This window comes from Hippopotamus amphibius, chromosome 9 (genome assembly GCF_030028045.1).
Source record: "Hippopotamus amphibius kiboko isolate mHipAmp2 chromosome 9, mHipAmp2.hap2, whole genome shotgun sequence".
Taxonomy (NCBI): domain Eukaryota; kingdom Metazoa; phylum Chordata; class Mammalia; order Artiodactyla; family Hippopotamidae; genus Hippopotamus; species Hippopotamus amphibius.
Window position 1 is genome coordinate 89556277 of NC_080194.1, and position 16052 is coordinate 89572328.

Genomic DNA, 16052 nt, shown 5'->3' on the forward strand with positions numbered 1-16052 from the left:
GAGATGACTAGTCTGTTGTCAGCAGAGGGAGGTAGGCCTGAGCTCAGAACCAGAACTTACTCAATGGTCCTTAAAAGCCCAAGCATGCTTAAGACACTGAGGGGTAAACTGAGTCCGGGGATAGGAGAGGATGGGGACCCAGCCGGTTCTCCTGGGAGGCAGAGGTCACTAATACTCCACCCAGCCAACCACCTGCAGGCCTCTAGGGGCCTGCGGGGAGGGGATAGAGACGGGGCGGGGGCAGCCAGCCCAGTGCCTCCTCTTTGATACCTTGGAGTCCACAGCAGACAATTCTCAGCCCGCTTAACCCCTTTTGTCCGCACTTCCCTCCTCAAGAAAACCTTAATCATTCTCATTTGAATTTCAAATGACCTCTCCCTTCTCCCCTTCCCCGCCCCAACAGGCTTTGAGGCAGGGATATGGAAATTCACCCTGCAGTATGGAAATCATTGCCCTATGCAAATCGGGCACCAGGACCCCATCGTCATAGCAACCACTGGGTTTCCTCTCCTTTGGGTACCTCTCTGGGCTCTCTGGCTTAGAATTTTTTGTTCCTCTTCTTGGCAGAGTAGGTGGGGCGGGCAAGCCCCCTGCTGGGGGCCTCACTGCAGCCACAGCAGGCAGGTGGGGAGCCCCTCACCGAGGTGCCCAACGGGGGGCCCAGACCCACCAGGCTGCCTGCTTCTCTAATGCACATCTGGACCCGGGACACCCAAGCTGTTTTTTCTCCCAGGCTAGCCTAATCCGAGGGTGGGCTAGATGGCAGCGAGGAAGTTCTGGAGTCTGGAGGACGCAGTGATGCTCCTAGAGGGGGTGACAGGAGAGGAGAGACCTAGAGGAGAGACCTAGAGGGCTTTGGTGGTGCCAGCGGTAGGAGATGGAAAGCAGGGCATAGAACCTGTATGTAAAATGCCATGCAAATTAACACCTATTATTTTTTGAGTCAACAGCACTAGTGCTCTTTGGGAAGATGCCCACAGCTCTGTTTCCCATGCTCCTGGCTTGGCACAAAGGCCTGCCTTCCCTGAGTCTCCCAGGGCCCTGCTGTTACCCCAGGAGCTCTCCACAGTCAGCTCTAGCCCATAGAGGAGCCAGGAGGGGACTTTGAAGTGTCAGTGGCCGAAGTCCCTAGAAATGAAATGCAGCCTCCTTTGAGGTCTCTGGTCATTCTCTCAGCCTGCCCAGCCCTGCCCTACCAGACCCTCAGGCTCCAATGAGAGGGATGCAGCCCCAGCTGGGATGACCTCACGCCACTTCCCTTTTAAGGACGTGCCTGCCCCTCTTCCCCTTGTCTGCGAGCAGTGAGCAGTGAGAGGATGTGAGGGGAGCTGAACCTGCTTCTGACCTCAGCAACTCTCCCCAAGGATGGCTTATCCTAGCAGAGCCGAGCCCTTGGGGAGGGGGAAGCCGGGGGGACCCACTAGCAAATGCTGGCAGAGATTCCAACTTCTGTCTCCCCTGCCCCTCCAGTAGTTTCACAAACCCCCCAACCACCCCAGCCTGCCTTTAATAGAGCCGTGACCAGAAAGCAAGACGACCAGCGGGTGTTCCCCGCCACCAGCCTGACACCCTGCCCTGGGGTCTTTGAGGTGGGGATTGCGTGAGTCCCGTGTGTGTGTGTGTGTGTGTGTGTGTGTGTGTGTGTGTGTGTGTGTGTGTGTGTTTGCGGATCGGGCAGACCCAGCGTAACTGCATTTCAGTCACCTGGATTGGGGCTGCTCTTCAAGCCCTAAGGCTTAACCCTAATTTGGCTACTCATTTCTCTTCAAATTCTTTTTCTACTTCTTCAGCACTTTCCCACACCAGGTGTTCATTGCTCTAATTGATTCTTGAGGAGGAGGGTGGACCCAAGAGACCAAAAGCATTTACTCACAGCTTGTGAGGGAGAGGGCTGCAATTTGGGTGCTTTAGTGAAGGGCTAAGGCCCAGAAGCTGTAGTGTTGAGTTGTCTCTGAACGCGGCTCGGGATCTGTGTGTGTGTGTGTGTGTGTGTGTGTGTGTGTGTGTGTGTGTTAGAGGGTTGTTATTCCACACCCCGGCAGCAAAGGCCAACCTGGAACCTACCTCTCCTGCTGGATCTCCCCATCATTGCCTACACGACACCCACAGTGGGAGTAGGAAGGGCGCTAAGAAGGCCATAAGATGTATCCATTGCCCACGGGATGCCAAAGGAAAGGGGCATTCTTGTACACATTCTTATCCTCTAAGGCAGGGCACCTCCAAGTGTGGTCCAACAGCCAGGTGATCTGAACTATGCATTGAGGTCCGAGACCAGATGCGCCCACACGCAGAGAGTAAGAATTGAGAAATGTTCGCAGTACCCCAAGCACATAATTAGTGAGCGCTCCCCGTGGACGCGGTATGGACCAGTTTGGGCCCTGTTGAATGTGTGTGGTGGGTATGAGCTGCATACCAGGCCTGTATGGCGGGACCGTGGACCGGTGTGTGACACACCAGAAGTAAAACAACTGGTTCTGCAGCCCACATTTCAAAAGAAGCAGTGCCCTGAGGAACGACTACTGATGAAACCAAGCGGATCTCCAGATGGTAAAAGACAGCACACGGATGCCCCCCACCTGGCCCTCCTCACTTTATTCCCTCTTAGGCTGGAGAGAAGAGGAGTCCACGTTCTTCTGGTGGCTGCAGAGATGGCAGCTGGGGCAGGGAAGGGGGCACGTCCTTAAAGAGACCTCTGAAAGGAAGAGGGACCACCGGTGCCAGGCAGGACTGGGCTCAGTCACGCATCATCTGAGCAGCTGGTCCTGGGTGAGAACGTGTCTGTGAGCTGTGCAGCACAGGTGTGAGCTGCTGTCGTAGCTATTTTATTTGCTGAGGTTCTCTGAGTGCTAGAGGCAGATCCCTCCGGACACCGCAGGCTGCTCTCCTGAGACCTCCGGCACACAAAGCCACAGGATGAAGCCTGGATGGTGAATTAGTGCCTCTTCATCTCCCTGCCACAGAAACTGGCAATACGGTGAGATGGAAGCCACTCTGGTTTGAGAAGGCCAGGACAAGAGGCAATGGGCTTATCCTGCAGCATGAGGGTCACAGGCAGGAGATAAGAAAGGACTTCCAGACACTGAGAATTGTATCCTGCAAGAATAGGTGGCCACCCAAGGGGGGAAAGCGGGGAGGGATGGGGTAGGATGAATTGGGAGATTGGGATTGACGTATGTACACTAATATGTATAAAATAGATAACTAATGAGAACCTGCTGTAGAGCACAGGGAACTCCACGTCGCGGTACAGTAGAAACCAGTACAACATTGTAAAACAACTATACCCCGATAAAAAAAGAAATTAAAAAATAAAAAAAAAAAAAGAGTTGGTGGCCAAGAGAAACCGTGGAGTTAGTTTTTCTTAAGGATGGAGGATAAGTGGGGAAAACTACCTCTGAGAACAACAGATTCTTTGATTTTCCAGGGATGGTTTTGAAATGTCTCCAAAGGCAGAGAGAGGCATGGACAAGATATCCTCTCTGAATCCTTACATCCCCAGGAACTCATATCAGTTCCCCCTGGACATCTGGAGGGGCCGTGGCTTCCTTTTTCTCCTCCAGAGAAGTAAGGGACAGAGCGGGTACAGACTGAGGCACAGCCCAGAGTCACCAGGCTTGACTCCTCGAGCCCACCGAGCCCATTCCCTTCACTTTACTCTTGCAGCCTCTCCTCCCAATATTATGACAAGGAAAGCTGAGTCTAGGGCACAAGCAGACTTGTCCCACACAGCTCAGTGACAGAGCTTTGTCTTGTCTCCTGAACGTTTCCGATAGTTATCCACCTAATGATGGATTGGATTTGTACGGTGGCATACACTTTGCAAAGTGCTCTCACACCCACTCTGTTATTTAATCGTAAAAGGGTGTGCGTGTGTGTTTGTGCTTCATTTAGAAAGAGCTGTCAATAGGAGACTTCTACACCCTCCCCCAAGTCTCACCTCACCCCAGGTACCTCCTAAACTTCTCCTGTCCTCTCTGTCGTTGAAAGAATAGTTTTATTCCATAAACATTTGGGTTAGAAAACCACATACATCTCTGGAGTCTTCTGCCTGTTTCTGCCTGGAACTGCACCTCTTGGTTGTGATGAGATGTAATTTCTTCATCCTCGGCTTTTTTCTTGGGGACTCATTAGCGAGGAGACGGCAAGGTGCCCAGGAATGAACTGACCGAGAGGGGCTTTCTCGTCTTGGGTGAGTTACTCATTCTTTCTTTGGGTCTGTATGGGAACCACTAACCTCTCTGGGCTCCCCTGTATAACTGTGTTCATTCCTTCTTCCAAGATCAGACGAGATCGGGCGCGTTCAGGGTGGTATGGCCGTAGTGTTCATTCCTTCTTAAAACCATGCAGAAAGTTGCCAGATTTAAGTGAGGAGACTTTCTGCAAAAGGTCCCCACACAGCCAACTCCCCTGGATGGTCCTTCTGGAGGCTGGGACACTGTGAGCCATTTCACCTCACAGACAGGCAACCGAAGCAGAGAAGAAGGGCAGCAGGAAGGGATAACTGACAGAGTCCTGTCCCCGCCCCCCTACTTTTTGCATCCCTATTCCTCCCCTGGGCTCCCCTCGTGGAGTCTTTCCTTCCCAGATCTCTGAGCAGGACAAAGGTGCCAAGGCATTTGCTCCACTGTTGTCTGGGTCTGCAACCCCTGACCCCATCAATGACAACTGAGCCTGCAGCCTGCAGGGAGCCAGGGCCGGTGCGTTGGTGAGGCTGGTTCAGGATGAGAGATGGGTTGGAGACAGTTCTCTCCAAGGCCAGACTCTAACCCTCCACAGTTCACCAAAGGGAGTGAGTGGACCCCAGCTCTTTCCCTCTCTTCTGCAGCAAGCATGTTTTGGCACCAGACAAGGCTTCTGTCTCTCGGATGAGACCAACCCACCAGCAGGGGCTTGGTTCCCCTCTGGCCCCTTTGGCTGGAGCCAACTGCCATAACTTCAGCGTCTCCCCGATGCTGCCACTCTCTTGTGTTCCCTGTCTCTGGTTCCCTGTGCTGGTCCCCAGTCTTCCCACCACCATCTCTGGGTAAAATGTCACTAGAAAGACCCAAGTTTAATTCTGTCATTTGCTAGACACAGGAATCTTGGGAAAATCAGCTAACCAGCCTCAATTTCCCCATCTGCAAAATGGGACGGTACTATCTACCCTCACAGAATTGCTGTAAAGGCCAAACACATTGAACGTGCTCTTCCAGACACAAGTTGGCCCTGTCGTCCACTCCACTGCGAAGTCCTGAAGGAAAGCTCCTTGAAGACAGGGACCATTTCTTCATCTTTCTGAGCCCAGGGTCTGACACAAACGGGCCTACCAGCGAGGTCAGAGAAGAGGACAGAACCCGAACACTGCAAGGCAGGAGGAGGTGTCAGAGGTGAGCAGACTGAGAGGGACTGTGGAAGGAGGGGATGTGGGGGCTGAGGGAGGTGACAGGGTGGCCAGGCAGAGGTCGGGGCTGAGGAAACCCCCACACAAATACACGGTATGGGAACTGATGGGAGAGAATTTGGCAAAGCAGGACTACATACACGTAATTAAAAATTCAGCCCTTAGAGATTATTCAGCCCTAAACCCTCCTCAATGGGGATGAAAATAAATGTCCAGGTGAGGAAACACTCGCCCAATGATCTGCAGGGAGTTAATAGCCTGGAGTCAGACAGGATGAGTTTGATTCCTGGTTAGAAGCTGTGTGATCCTGGGCTAGTTAGTTTCTCATTCTAAGCCACAATTTTCTCATTGATAAAAGCAGGGATTGCAAGAACTAAATGAGGTGATGCATGTACAGTGGGCTCCATGTGCCTGAGTACCAGAAGGAGGCTCCGTGGATGTGGCTGGCCTTTCCCTTCTTCCTCCCAAGCCCACCGTATCTGTCCTCCCCTGTGTAGGAGGCTACACTGTGACCAGTGTGGTCAAAAGTCATGGGGTTAGCTGTGTGAGTGCTTGGGGATGGCCAGGTACAGAGCTGGGGGCTTTTGAAATGTGGGTGAGGCTATTTTCTTATCAGCCACTCAATTGAGAACAGAAAAAAAAAAAATCGGTGTCAGCCTCACAAAAGAAAGAAAAGTAAAAACAGGGAGTAAAAGGAAGGATGGAAAAGCTGATAGTTCAGAAATCTAGAAACAGCTTGGCTCCAGTCTTCTGGAGGGTGTGGAAATAGTACTGGCCAGGGGATCCGGAATCTTCTCTGGTTCTTGGTGCTGTCACAAAGACAGTCTGAATTTCTCCTCGGTCTGCCCATGCCTTGGCTTCCTCACAGACCAGAGGAAAGGGAAGGATGAGCTGCCAGGTCTCTACCAACCTGGAGGTCTGTGTCTGGACCAGAGAACGCTCTCCTTTGCAGTCCTGGCCAGTGTGGATGGGAAATTTACTTCCCTTTCCCAGCTCCCACCTCCGTGCCCTTTGGGGATTTCACATAACACAGAAGGTTCTCTCAGGGAGCTGGGGCTTTCTAGGTCACCTCTGTTTATAGTTCCTTTAAAACCCAGAGACAAAACACCCCTTAATTCATGCACTGCTTGGAAGGGGAATCTGCCTTTTAAAAATCCAAAGGAAGCCATTAACCCAAGTTAGTAACCACTGTGACTCATGATAAGCTTTCCTCTGTAAAAAGTGAGTCAGAACCACTTTCCAGGAAGTTTGGTTACTTTAATTAGCTGCCTCTTTTTTCTCTTGCCCTTAAAAAACATGCAGTAATTTGGCATTCACCTAAGTAAGGATGCTACCAGCAACCAAGCTGAGCCCCTAGAAGTGAAGGATCTAGGGGTGGAGGCGTTCCAGACAGCATGAACTACAGGGGCTCCTTGGAGTTGAGGAGGACCCACACAGAATCCTTCCCTGAACAAAATCAGCCTCTAGGATGCACCCACCGGGCCTGAGTGAAGGGGAGAAGGCACCCCAGCTACCTGCAGCCCCAGAGCCCTTAGCAGCAAGGCTCATTGTATACATTACAGAATCACAGAAGCTTAACGATGCCACTAGAGGAAACGACGGCGGTAGATGTCATGTGCCAAGCACTGTGCTAAGGGCTTTAAACAAGTCAGCTAACTCTCAACCCACTCTCTAAGATGGACATTAACTGTCCTTTTCAGAAGAGATGAGGCTAAATTATCATCAGATCATACAACCAGTAAGCAGCAGAGCTGTGATTTTTTGACTCAGGGTCTGGTTGATCTTAAATCTACAAAGATCACCTGTTCCTGCCTCCTAGGGAAGCAAAGTGGCTGGTCTAAGATCACATTTTGAACTGGTGGTCACTGGGATCACAGTCATATTCTGAAAGTCCCAGTTTATGTTCAGATTCTTTCTCCTCCAACCTAGCCTGTGCAAGTTCCCAGAGTCCCAGACAGGAGGCCAGAACTTGCTGAGATGGCCTGTAACACCTTAACCTTCCTAATCCCCATCTAGGATCTAAAGTCCCTCCATCTCCTGGCTCACTTTTCTGGCTTTTATATAGGTCCCTTTCACTCCTGGCACAGTTACCTCGACTTGGTCCCATAACTAATAACAGAGCATCAGAGCTAGCCTGCTAAGTATGGTCTCCCACCCATGTGGACACTCTCTTAGGTGTGTCACCACATACCTGGGGCAATATACTTGGCCCAGGTGAACAGAGTTGGCTCCAGTCAGCCTGGCGAGAAAGGGTGACCCAGCTTCTCCTGAATCAAGGCTTCTGGCCTCTCGTTTTCCTCTGGGGAGGAGTTCAGAGCAGAGACGTGCCTATTACTACTCATCTGGTGAACTGATCTGAAAGCCTTGCTCGAGTCCTTAAAGGGAATTTTCTTCACAATTGGGGAGAACAGATGCCCCACTCCATAAACCTTTAGTAAGACATACTCAGCTAATAAATCAGTTGACAAATGGTTGCAATTGGCCCACCCTCTCCTAGCTTAATGGTCCCCAGACACAAAGCAAAATATAAAACCTGTACCGCTACCTGTGCAAACAGTTTCAACACTAAATTGGGTGGCAGAAAAGTTTTTGGTAAATATATCCTGCAGATGCCTCCTCAAGACCCCCAGTTATCATGTCCCTGATCCCAAGTCTTTTAGCTTCAAGAATGGAACTAGACTGTACCTGAAGACTTGGGAAAAGATTTTAGCTTTGGGGGACATCAATTCTCTTCTAATTTCTATGCCTCTAATGATCCAGATGAAAGACTAATTGAGGTCTTGTTGGGATGCTATTAAAGTTCTTTGGTGGTGTAACAATCTATGCTCCTCTTTCTTTAAGTTCTTTTTAATTATATGGAGATTTCAAAGCAAGGCTTGGACTATGGAGTTAAAAGCAGAGAGCTGTGAAACTTTCTTCTCAATTCTCTCCCGTCCTCTTTCTTTTATTCACAAAGCAAAGGCATCTCCAGGCACCAAGCCTTCCTTTTTGGGTCTATTTACCCCCCACACGCATGTACATGAGCCTCTTCGGTTAGTTGCTTGAGAAATCTGGGGTTAAAAGGCCTTAGTTCCCATCTACCAGAGACAGGTCCTGCCTTCTGTCAGTCAGTAGCAGCTGGGAACATGGCCTGCTGCTTCTAGGGGTCTTTGAATGGAATATCAAGAAGTGAATCTCCTCCCTAACTTGTTTGTTTCTAAGGACCTGGCCCGTTCCTAGTCTAGTTCCAGAGGCTTTGTCCCACTGTAGACCAATGTCTACTGTTCAACGGCTCCAGGGTCATACCCCCTATCTCTAGGGAATCCCTTCATTTCCTAAGACCCAGTCTTTGGGTCTGATTGGCTGAAAGACCAAGCCAGAAGAGATACCACATTATTCGGTGAATTCCAATAAGTCTCTCCCGCCCTTGCTTTTCTGTTTCATTCCCCAGAAGAGAAGACCCTTACCTGTCTCCACCTGGTTGAGAGCACTTCGAGCATCTGTAGAATCTGCTACATCCCCACTCATTTTGATATCTGCAGGGAAAACACAACTGATTTTAATAACAGGTCACAATTTTTCTTGCTATGACATATGTGGCTTTAACTAAACAGCGACGATGAATGTGTAATTACAACAACCATCAGACTTTCAAATTCCTGATTCCTGAACATAAAACTATTAGAATATTCATAAGCTCGGGGCACACATCCCCTCCTTCCAAGCTTGCCTCCTTTCCCCCTTTCTCCAGCGCTACTGTAGGGCCTCTCCCCTTTGCATCATTCATCGCCACTTCCTTCTATCAGCAGGCTCAGTTGGTAAAAATTTAACAAGGGGAGGGGTACAGCGGAGGGTAGGGGATGGGGGAGAATGCTTCTCATTCTCCATCCTCATTTACTTTGGGATTTGGGGAATGTACGTTATTTTTTAAAGTAGCGTAAGAAATATCCACCTCCCATCCTCCCCCTTATAATAACTCTACCCTGGGAGGTAGGAGTACCCTTGAACCAAGGCTTGCCCTTCTCATCTTTCTTCCCCAATCCTGCCTCTGTTCTCTGTCTGATTCTCAGAGGTCAGCCGACTGTCTGGGGATCAAACCCTAGCTCCTGTGTGGCCCTCTTTGGGAACCCTTACCTTCTCTCCTACTTCTTCAACGTTCTCAGTAAGAAAGGGATGGCCGGCGGGTCAGTGCTCAGCAGAGAGAGAAGACCTACACAAGGCCCCCTGTCTCAGCCCCCAAGTGCTGCTGGTCTGGCCTCTTTGCTCTGCTTCATTTCAATAAATTAAACATTTACCCACAAAAGACAGCTGCCACTACCTAAGAGGCCCCTAAGTCTCCCCCAGGGTCAGCAGAGGGAAGGAAAGAGGCAACTTTGCACTAACTCTCTCTCTGCTCCCCTCCTTATTAAACCACTCAAATACTCAAGCCGTTAAAGACAGAAGAATATTTTATTCAAATTGTGTTGAACCCCCCCACCCTCTTCTCTGGGGCAGCACTTTAACTCTTTCAAACCAGATAAAGTCTTGGTGAGCCAATTTGCACATCCGGCTTCGCAGCCAGTCCCGGGTAAGCAGGCCGTCTTAATTTGCATCAGGTAATCAGGCATTTGGCAGCCTGGATGCCCAAGGTCTGGAGATGATCAGGATGAGGGAGAAGGGTGGACCTCTACCCCAGGAAAAGTGGGAAGAAACCTACTTTTCTTTCTTTTCTTTCTTTCCTTCTTTCCTTCTTTCCTTCTTTCCTTCTTTCTTTCTTTCCTTCCTTCCTTCCTTCCTTCTTTCTCTTTCTTTCTTTCTTTCTTTCTTTCTTTCTTTCTTTCTTTCTTTCTTTCTTTCTTTCTTTCTTTCTTTCTTTCTTTCTTTCTTTCTTTCTTTTCTTTTTCTTTTAGGGCAATGATGTGTGTGGCTCTGGCAGAGATTTAAACTGTGGTTCCGGGGGTGTAGTGGCTGCAGTGCAAGGAGGGGTGACTGTCATGCCAAATAAAGCAGAGATGGGGAGTCCCGAGGTTCTCCAGCCCTTGGAACACCCCAGGAGCGGGGGAGGGCATAGGTAACCTTGGGAGCCACTGTATTTTGAGGAATGTGTTTGAGACGGGCCAAAGGGATGACTCCCAGGTAAATATCTGGAGCTCCATACAGCCCTCCCCAGACATCCACACTGTCCTGCGTGGTGACAGACCTCTAGGGGAAACCCTGCGCCCCGCTCAGTGCACCACATTTAAAAAGGCATTTCTCGAGCCTAACCAAAGTCCTTCCTGCTGCAGTTTAAAATGTACTATATAGTCTGTCATGCATGAATATGCAGAGTAACTAGTGTGGGCCACCTGGACACGTCTGCAAAGGGCTTCTGCTACTCCTCACTTTCTACTCCAATGGGGAAATGAGCTTTGCTTTGTCCCACCCATGAAGTCCCACACCGGAGCTGGGCATTGCCTATCACAGATCGGCTTAGTCACACTTCCCCAAAGGGATTCTTCAACAGTGCTGAGAAAAAGTCAGACTGCTGGGAAGGGGTGGGAGGGGGTGAGTTCTCACCCTCAGTGGGCTTTTAAACCTGCTTCAGTAGCGCCTGGGAATTCAGAGCATGGGTTTTGACAGCAGACAGACATGGATTTAGTCCCGGTGTCATCCTAACTAGTGGGGGGGACCCTGGTCACCTAGTTGAACCTCACTTTTCTCAGCTAAAAAAAATGAGAATAACGATACTTCCCAGTTGTGAGCAGCAAATAAGATCCTGAATGAAAACTGCCTGGCACCGTTCTTGGCACAGAGGAAGTACGTGATAAATGAACTAACTGAACAGATACTTAGGCTTCGGTGGTGGTCCCCTCCTCCCATTACAACAAACAGCTTTGGGTTTTCTGTCTAAGCAATATCGTAATTTGTCCTTTACCTGGGAAGCCATCTGCATTCTCCAAATTCTGACCTCATGGGGGAAAATGCTCACGGGGACAGGAAGAGTTTAAGAGGTAGTAAGACTGGGATGATGACCAGGTATTCTGATCATGGTATCTCCCCTGCCAGGTAAGTATTGACCAGGTATTCTGAATCAACTTATTTCAAACTGCTGACGTTTAAGAAGGGTGACTTTTTGGCTAAACCATAATTTCATGCCTGTAACCCAGACTGTCCTCCAACACCCATTCCCTGCACCACCTTTAAATCTACCCAAAAGCCATCTCTCTGATCTTTTAAATTAGCATAAAAGGTAGTCCTAATCATGTCTAAAAATAACTTTTCAAGGAGTCGGAGGCTCCACACTCTGTCAGGACATCTACTCATTCGATGCTCCCATTATGGGAGCAACATTGTGACACTATGGGATCAGTCAGGGATTTGAGTCTGAATGGAGGGGCAGGCTGAGATGATCTGTAAAAGCTCTTAAGTCCCATAGGACGCTAAGACAGAGAATCTGTTGCTATCGGGTACGAGACTGAGGCTGATGGGTGGGATGGACTCTTGGGTCTCAGTCTAAAAATGGGCCAACACCGAAACTTACCGTAACCCTTCGCCTGTTGGACAGCACTTGCCGGAGGTGAGTGAGAGAGGTATGGGGTGGGGCCAGGCTTCTCTGCCGTTCTTATCTCAGCCAGTGACGAGTAGGCTCCTTGCCATCACTCCCTTCCCTGGGGAGGCTCAGCTGCTCTGTGTAAGAACCCAGATACCAGATGTAGCCCCTCAACTGCCTCCTCGGTGCCATCACACTCTGAAGCTGGGGCGAGATGTTGGCCATTGGCCTCGCCCTCCCTGTGCCTTGGCGTGACCCAGGAGCAGCCCCTCCTTACACATCTGTGAACCAGGATGTATGTGTGAGCCTGCAGGAGCAAAGTCCAAGGGGCAGCACTGCCCCAGGCTGCAGCCTGAGTGTCCACAGCATCTTGGACCTCCTGGGCCCAGGCTATGCCAGGAAAGCAAAAAGGCCCACCCCTCTCTCTCCTACTGTCCATCTTCATCTCTTCGGAAGCGACGGGAGCCCCCGCCTGACTTCTCCCACCCACCACCCACTGCTGGGGGCACTTCTACTAGAGGGAATTCAAGGGGCCCACCAGTCCTACTTCTGAGCTAGCCAGAGCTCCAACTTTCCCCTGGAGGACTCGCCTCCTCTTCAAGAGAAATGCACTTCCTCTCATGAGACCTTCCAGTCTAATGGTCCTGAGCCGGAACTGGTATCAGTCTGTGAGACTTGACTCTTCCTTTTCCAACCCTGATGGGGAACAGCTCACAGTGAGGAACAGGGCAAAAAAGAGATGCCCTGGGACTAACCAGGTGTCCCCCTCTGGCTGGCTTCCCACTCTTTCCTCTGTCTCCCGATTTTTTTGTCTGACTCTTCTCTACCGTTTACCTGTTTTGGGCCTGGGAGGGAAGAGCTCCTCTTTGGCCAGGGTGCCCCTGTGTCTGGTGACCTCATGCCTGCTCAGGTGTTTATGCTCCTGCGTGAGAGGTACTCTGCAAAATACAAAGTGCTGAGGCCCAAGGCTGACCTGAATCATGGCTGGTACCCAGGTTATCAGAGAGAAAAGATGTGCTGACTCAGGGGCCGCAGTGCTCACGGAGCTGCTGAGTGGGGGACCTCAAGGCAGCCTACGCTCTACTGTGTGTGCTCCCGCTCCCCCTCTGTCCCCCCCCCCCGCCTGTTGCAATGAATCAATGAAGGAAGAATCCCCAGGGGCCCAGGACCGGGGAATCTGCAGGGCAGGTACTGTTTCTAAAGCACCCACAGGACACAGGATCACTGGGAGGGGAAAAACAGGTCTCAAAAGAGACCAAATTTCCACAAAGAGGATCCTGGACTGAGAGACCCTAGAGAAGGGCCCCTAAGGAGACCCTCCATAGACGACCCTCCCTCAGAGTTCCCACAGCAGGGCCCTTGGTGAAAGACCCTACAAAGACGACCCAGACGGAAAAGCCCACTGACAAGACCAGCAAAGGGAATCTTTAAGTGGAGACCCAGTCAGAGAGGCTCCACAGAAAGTCCCAAACGGAGCGATCTCTTTGAGGTGCTGCTGAAGGGGAACCAGACACCACAGAGGGGCCAAGAAACCTCACAGGGAGGCTGGCCAGCCCTGAGGGGAGACAGGCTAAAGAAGCGGGCTGGGGAGCGGTGGCAAGTACCCACCCAAGGGACATGGAGACCCCACCTGAGGAGTCAGCGCACCTTGGGTTCAGCTCAGTCGGCCCCTTGCCCCCTGTGCGTCTGCCTGCTGAGGACAGGGCTGAGAGAGGTGCCTGGGCTTCTGAAAAGCATCAGCCAGGAGCTTCCTCCGTGGCCAGGCATGGAGGGCTTGGCCTCCTCCCCTCAACCTCACCCTCTCTCTCCTGCTCTTGGCTAGATCCTCTTAGCCCCAGGCGGCCTCCCTGCTGGGTCCCAGCTGTCCCCCCTCCTCCCACTTCCCCCAGAGCAGCAGCCTCCAGTAGACAATGAGGTGGAAAACCCCCAGCAAGTCTCTGATCTTGGTCCTAAAGAACTTCCCACTGGGGGCCTGCCTTCCTGAAGTCTTGCTCCCATGCACACCTAGGCCTTCTTGGTGGGACGTGGAGGAAGGAGAGCCTGGGATCTGCCCCCAGCTATGTCCAGCTCCATGTTGGTGCTACAGGGTCTGGAAATGGACTTTCCCCAAACATGGGATGATACCCAGTCAGGTGGTTCTCGCTGCCTCATCGAGCCCTTCCTGGCATGTCCTGGCACCTGGGGATCCGCTCAGAGTTAACACCACACTGTCAGCCAGCTTACACTCAGCCCTGCTGGGACGGCGTCTCGGGAAATGGGCCTCTGGGACTCCCCTGGGAAACTGAGGTCCCTGGGTCTCCCCCATGCAACAACTGCTGTTTGATTTCAGGATTGGTGGCTCCGGGAAGGGCCAAAACCTCCAGCCTGCCCCACTCCTTGGGTTGGGTCATGAGAATTGCCTCCTGTACTCTTCCTCCAGACAGGAGAGCAGGTAACAAAATTCCTGTCAACAGCCCTGAAGTCCTTAGTAAAGGTCATTCATTGGGCGTTACCCCCTTGGAGAGGTAAGTTGCTGGCTGGCAATAGCCAAATCAGGCTCAGCTTTCTCCACCTCGAGTCCATCTCTGCTCAGGCCCTCAGACCTCCAGAAGGCCCACCCTGACACCAAGTCCAACCTCCAGGATTAATAGCTCCTGTCTTCCCCCAGCTGTGGAAGGAGGGATTAGCAAGGTGAAAGGAGCAGCCTTGGTTCACTCCATGCCCACAGACCTTTCATGCAGGGGAAACCAACTCCCAGAAAAGCATTTCCATGGCGTAGGTTCCCACTCCTGAGGAGAGGAGGGCTTGGCATTTAAATCCATAGGACACAGAACAGAGGATCTCTCTCTCCCCACCCACCTCTCAGAGGCAGAGATGGAAGGCCTTTCCCACAGGACCCTGTGCAGGATCCCCCTCCTGCAGGGTCGCACAGAGCTCCCGCCCAGCCCCCCCTCCCCCCTCCCCCCTCCCCCCTTCCCCCCCCACCCCCGCACACGGACTTCCCAGCCCACCACGCACCAGCGTATAGCACCGCCTAGACCCACAGAGCAGGGGAGCAGGTACACCTTCACCGGTGGGGGCTGCTCCACCACCTCTCCAACACACCTGGGGACAGGTAGACTCACCTCTGATACACACAGACACATGCTTCCCCAGGCCCTAATCAATACATGTGCACCTTGGCACGGGCCCCACGTGTGCCCCTGTCAATGCCCAGCTCCACTCACTTCTCCCAGGCACCCCTAGACCTTACAAATATCCATTTTCCCTCCACCTCTCATAAATGCCCGGGACACCAAACTCGCAACATGTGGATACACGTATTTCCCTCACTTCTGCGCTCCCGGGTCCACACCCCTGGCTGAGCCAGCGAGCCACGCTTCTGCAATCAGTGAACAGGGCAACTAGGACAGCTCAGCACACCCAGGTCTCACACAGTTGCGGCTCTCCAGATGCCAGGGCTCTCCAGAGGCGCGGCTTCAGAAGCCCTCCCACCCCCACCCAGTCGTTCCCACCTTCACTCTTCCCCAAAGTCCCCCCGACGCTCCTTGCGCGCGCCCGCCCGGGGTGAGCCGCTCTCCACGCTGCCCTCACCTGGCCGCTGGGGAGCAAGACCCTCCTCACCCTAGAGCGGCGCCCCTGTCCTTCACCCCTTCCCGCGCGCGGCGACACCTGTCAGAGCTCGCGCCCTCCGCCCCTCACCTGGCTGCGTGGGTTCCAGATTCACCATCCTGCCCCAGGCGGGGCCGAAGCCAGCGCCCCCCCAGGCCCCTCGCGTCTGCCCCAGCCGGGCCCCCGGGGAAGCCAGGGTCTCCTTCCTCCCGCCCCCGGCCGCCGCGGGAGCCGCCGCCGCCGCCGTCGCGCGCTCCTCTGCCGCCTCCCGGCCGCCCGGGCAGCACTCGGCGCGGCGGGATTGCCACACTCCCCAGGTGAGCGCGCGGCGCGGCGCGGCGGGGCGCGGCGGGGCGGGGGCCGCGGGCCACGCCCCCTGGCAGGGCCCCCGCGCCTGGCCCCGGGCCCAGGCAAAGCAGCGATTTGCATTCGGGGAGCCGGGGGCCGGGGGAGGGGGCGGGCGGGGCTGCCGGGGCGGGTCCCGACCCTGCGCAACACCTGTCCGCCCCGGGCCGGCCGCTGGCCTCTCCCCGCCGCGCCCGGCCCGCCGCCACCCAGGCTCCCGGTCCTACTGAGGAACCCCCGGCGGTTTAA

At 52.9% G+C, this 16052-nt stretch overlaps 1 protein-coding gene across 14 annotated transcripts in view; it reads right to left on the reverse strand.

The window, feature by feature from the left end:
• POU2F3 (POU class 2 homeobox 3) overlaps window positions 1–15768 on the reverse strand; it is an 83939-nt gene extending 68171 nt beyond the window's left edge. For 4 of the 14 annotated variants that reach the window (XM_057750010.1, XM_057749999.1, XM_057750012.1 and 1 more), the window contains exons 1-2: window positions 15549–15768; window positions 8827–8895 (exon numbers count right to left, since the gene is read on the reverse strand). In XM_057750010.1, the coding sequence (XP_057605993.1) occupies window positions 8827–8859 (33 nt within the window). In that variant the 5' untranslated portion in view covers window positions 8860–8895; window positions 15549–15768. Of the gene's footprint in view, window positions 1–8826; window positions 8896–10055; window positions 10307–11858; window positions 12005–12701; window positions 12822–15548 lie in introns of those variants that run through there. The other 10 variants (XM_057750008.1, XM_057750000.1, XM_057750011.1 and 7 more) reach the window with 7 other exon arrangements.
• Between the last annotated feature and the right edge of the window lie 284 nt (window positions 15769–16052).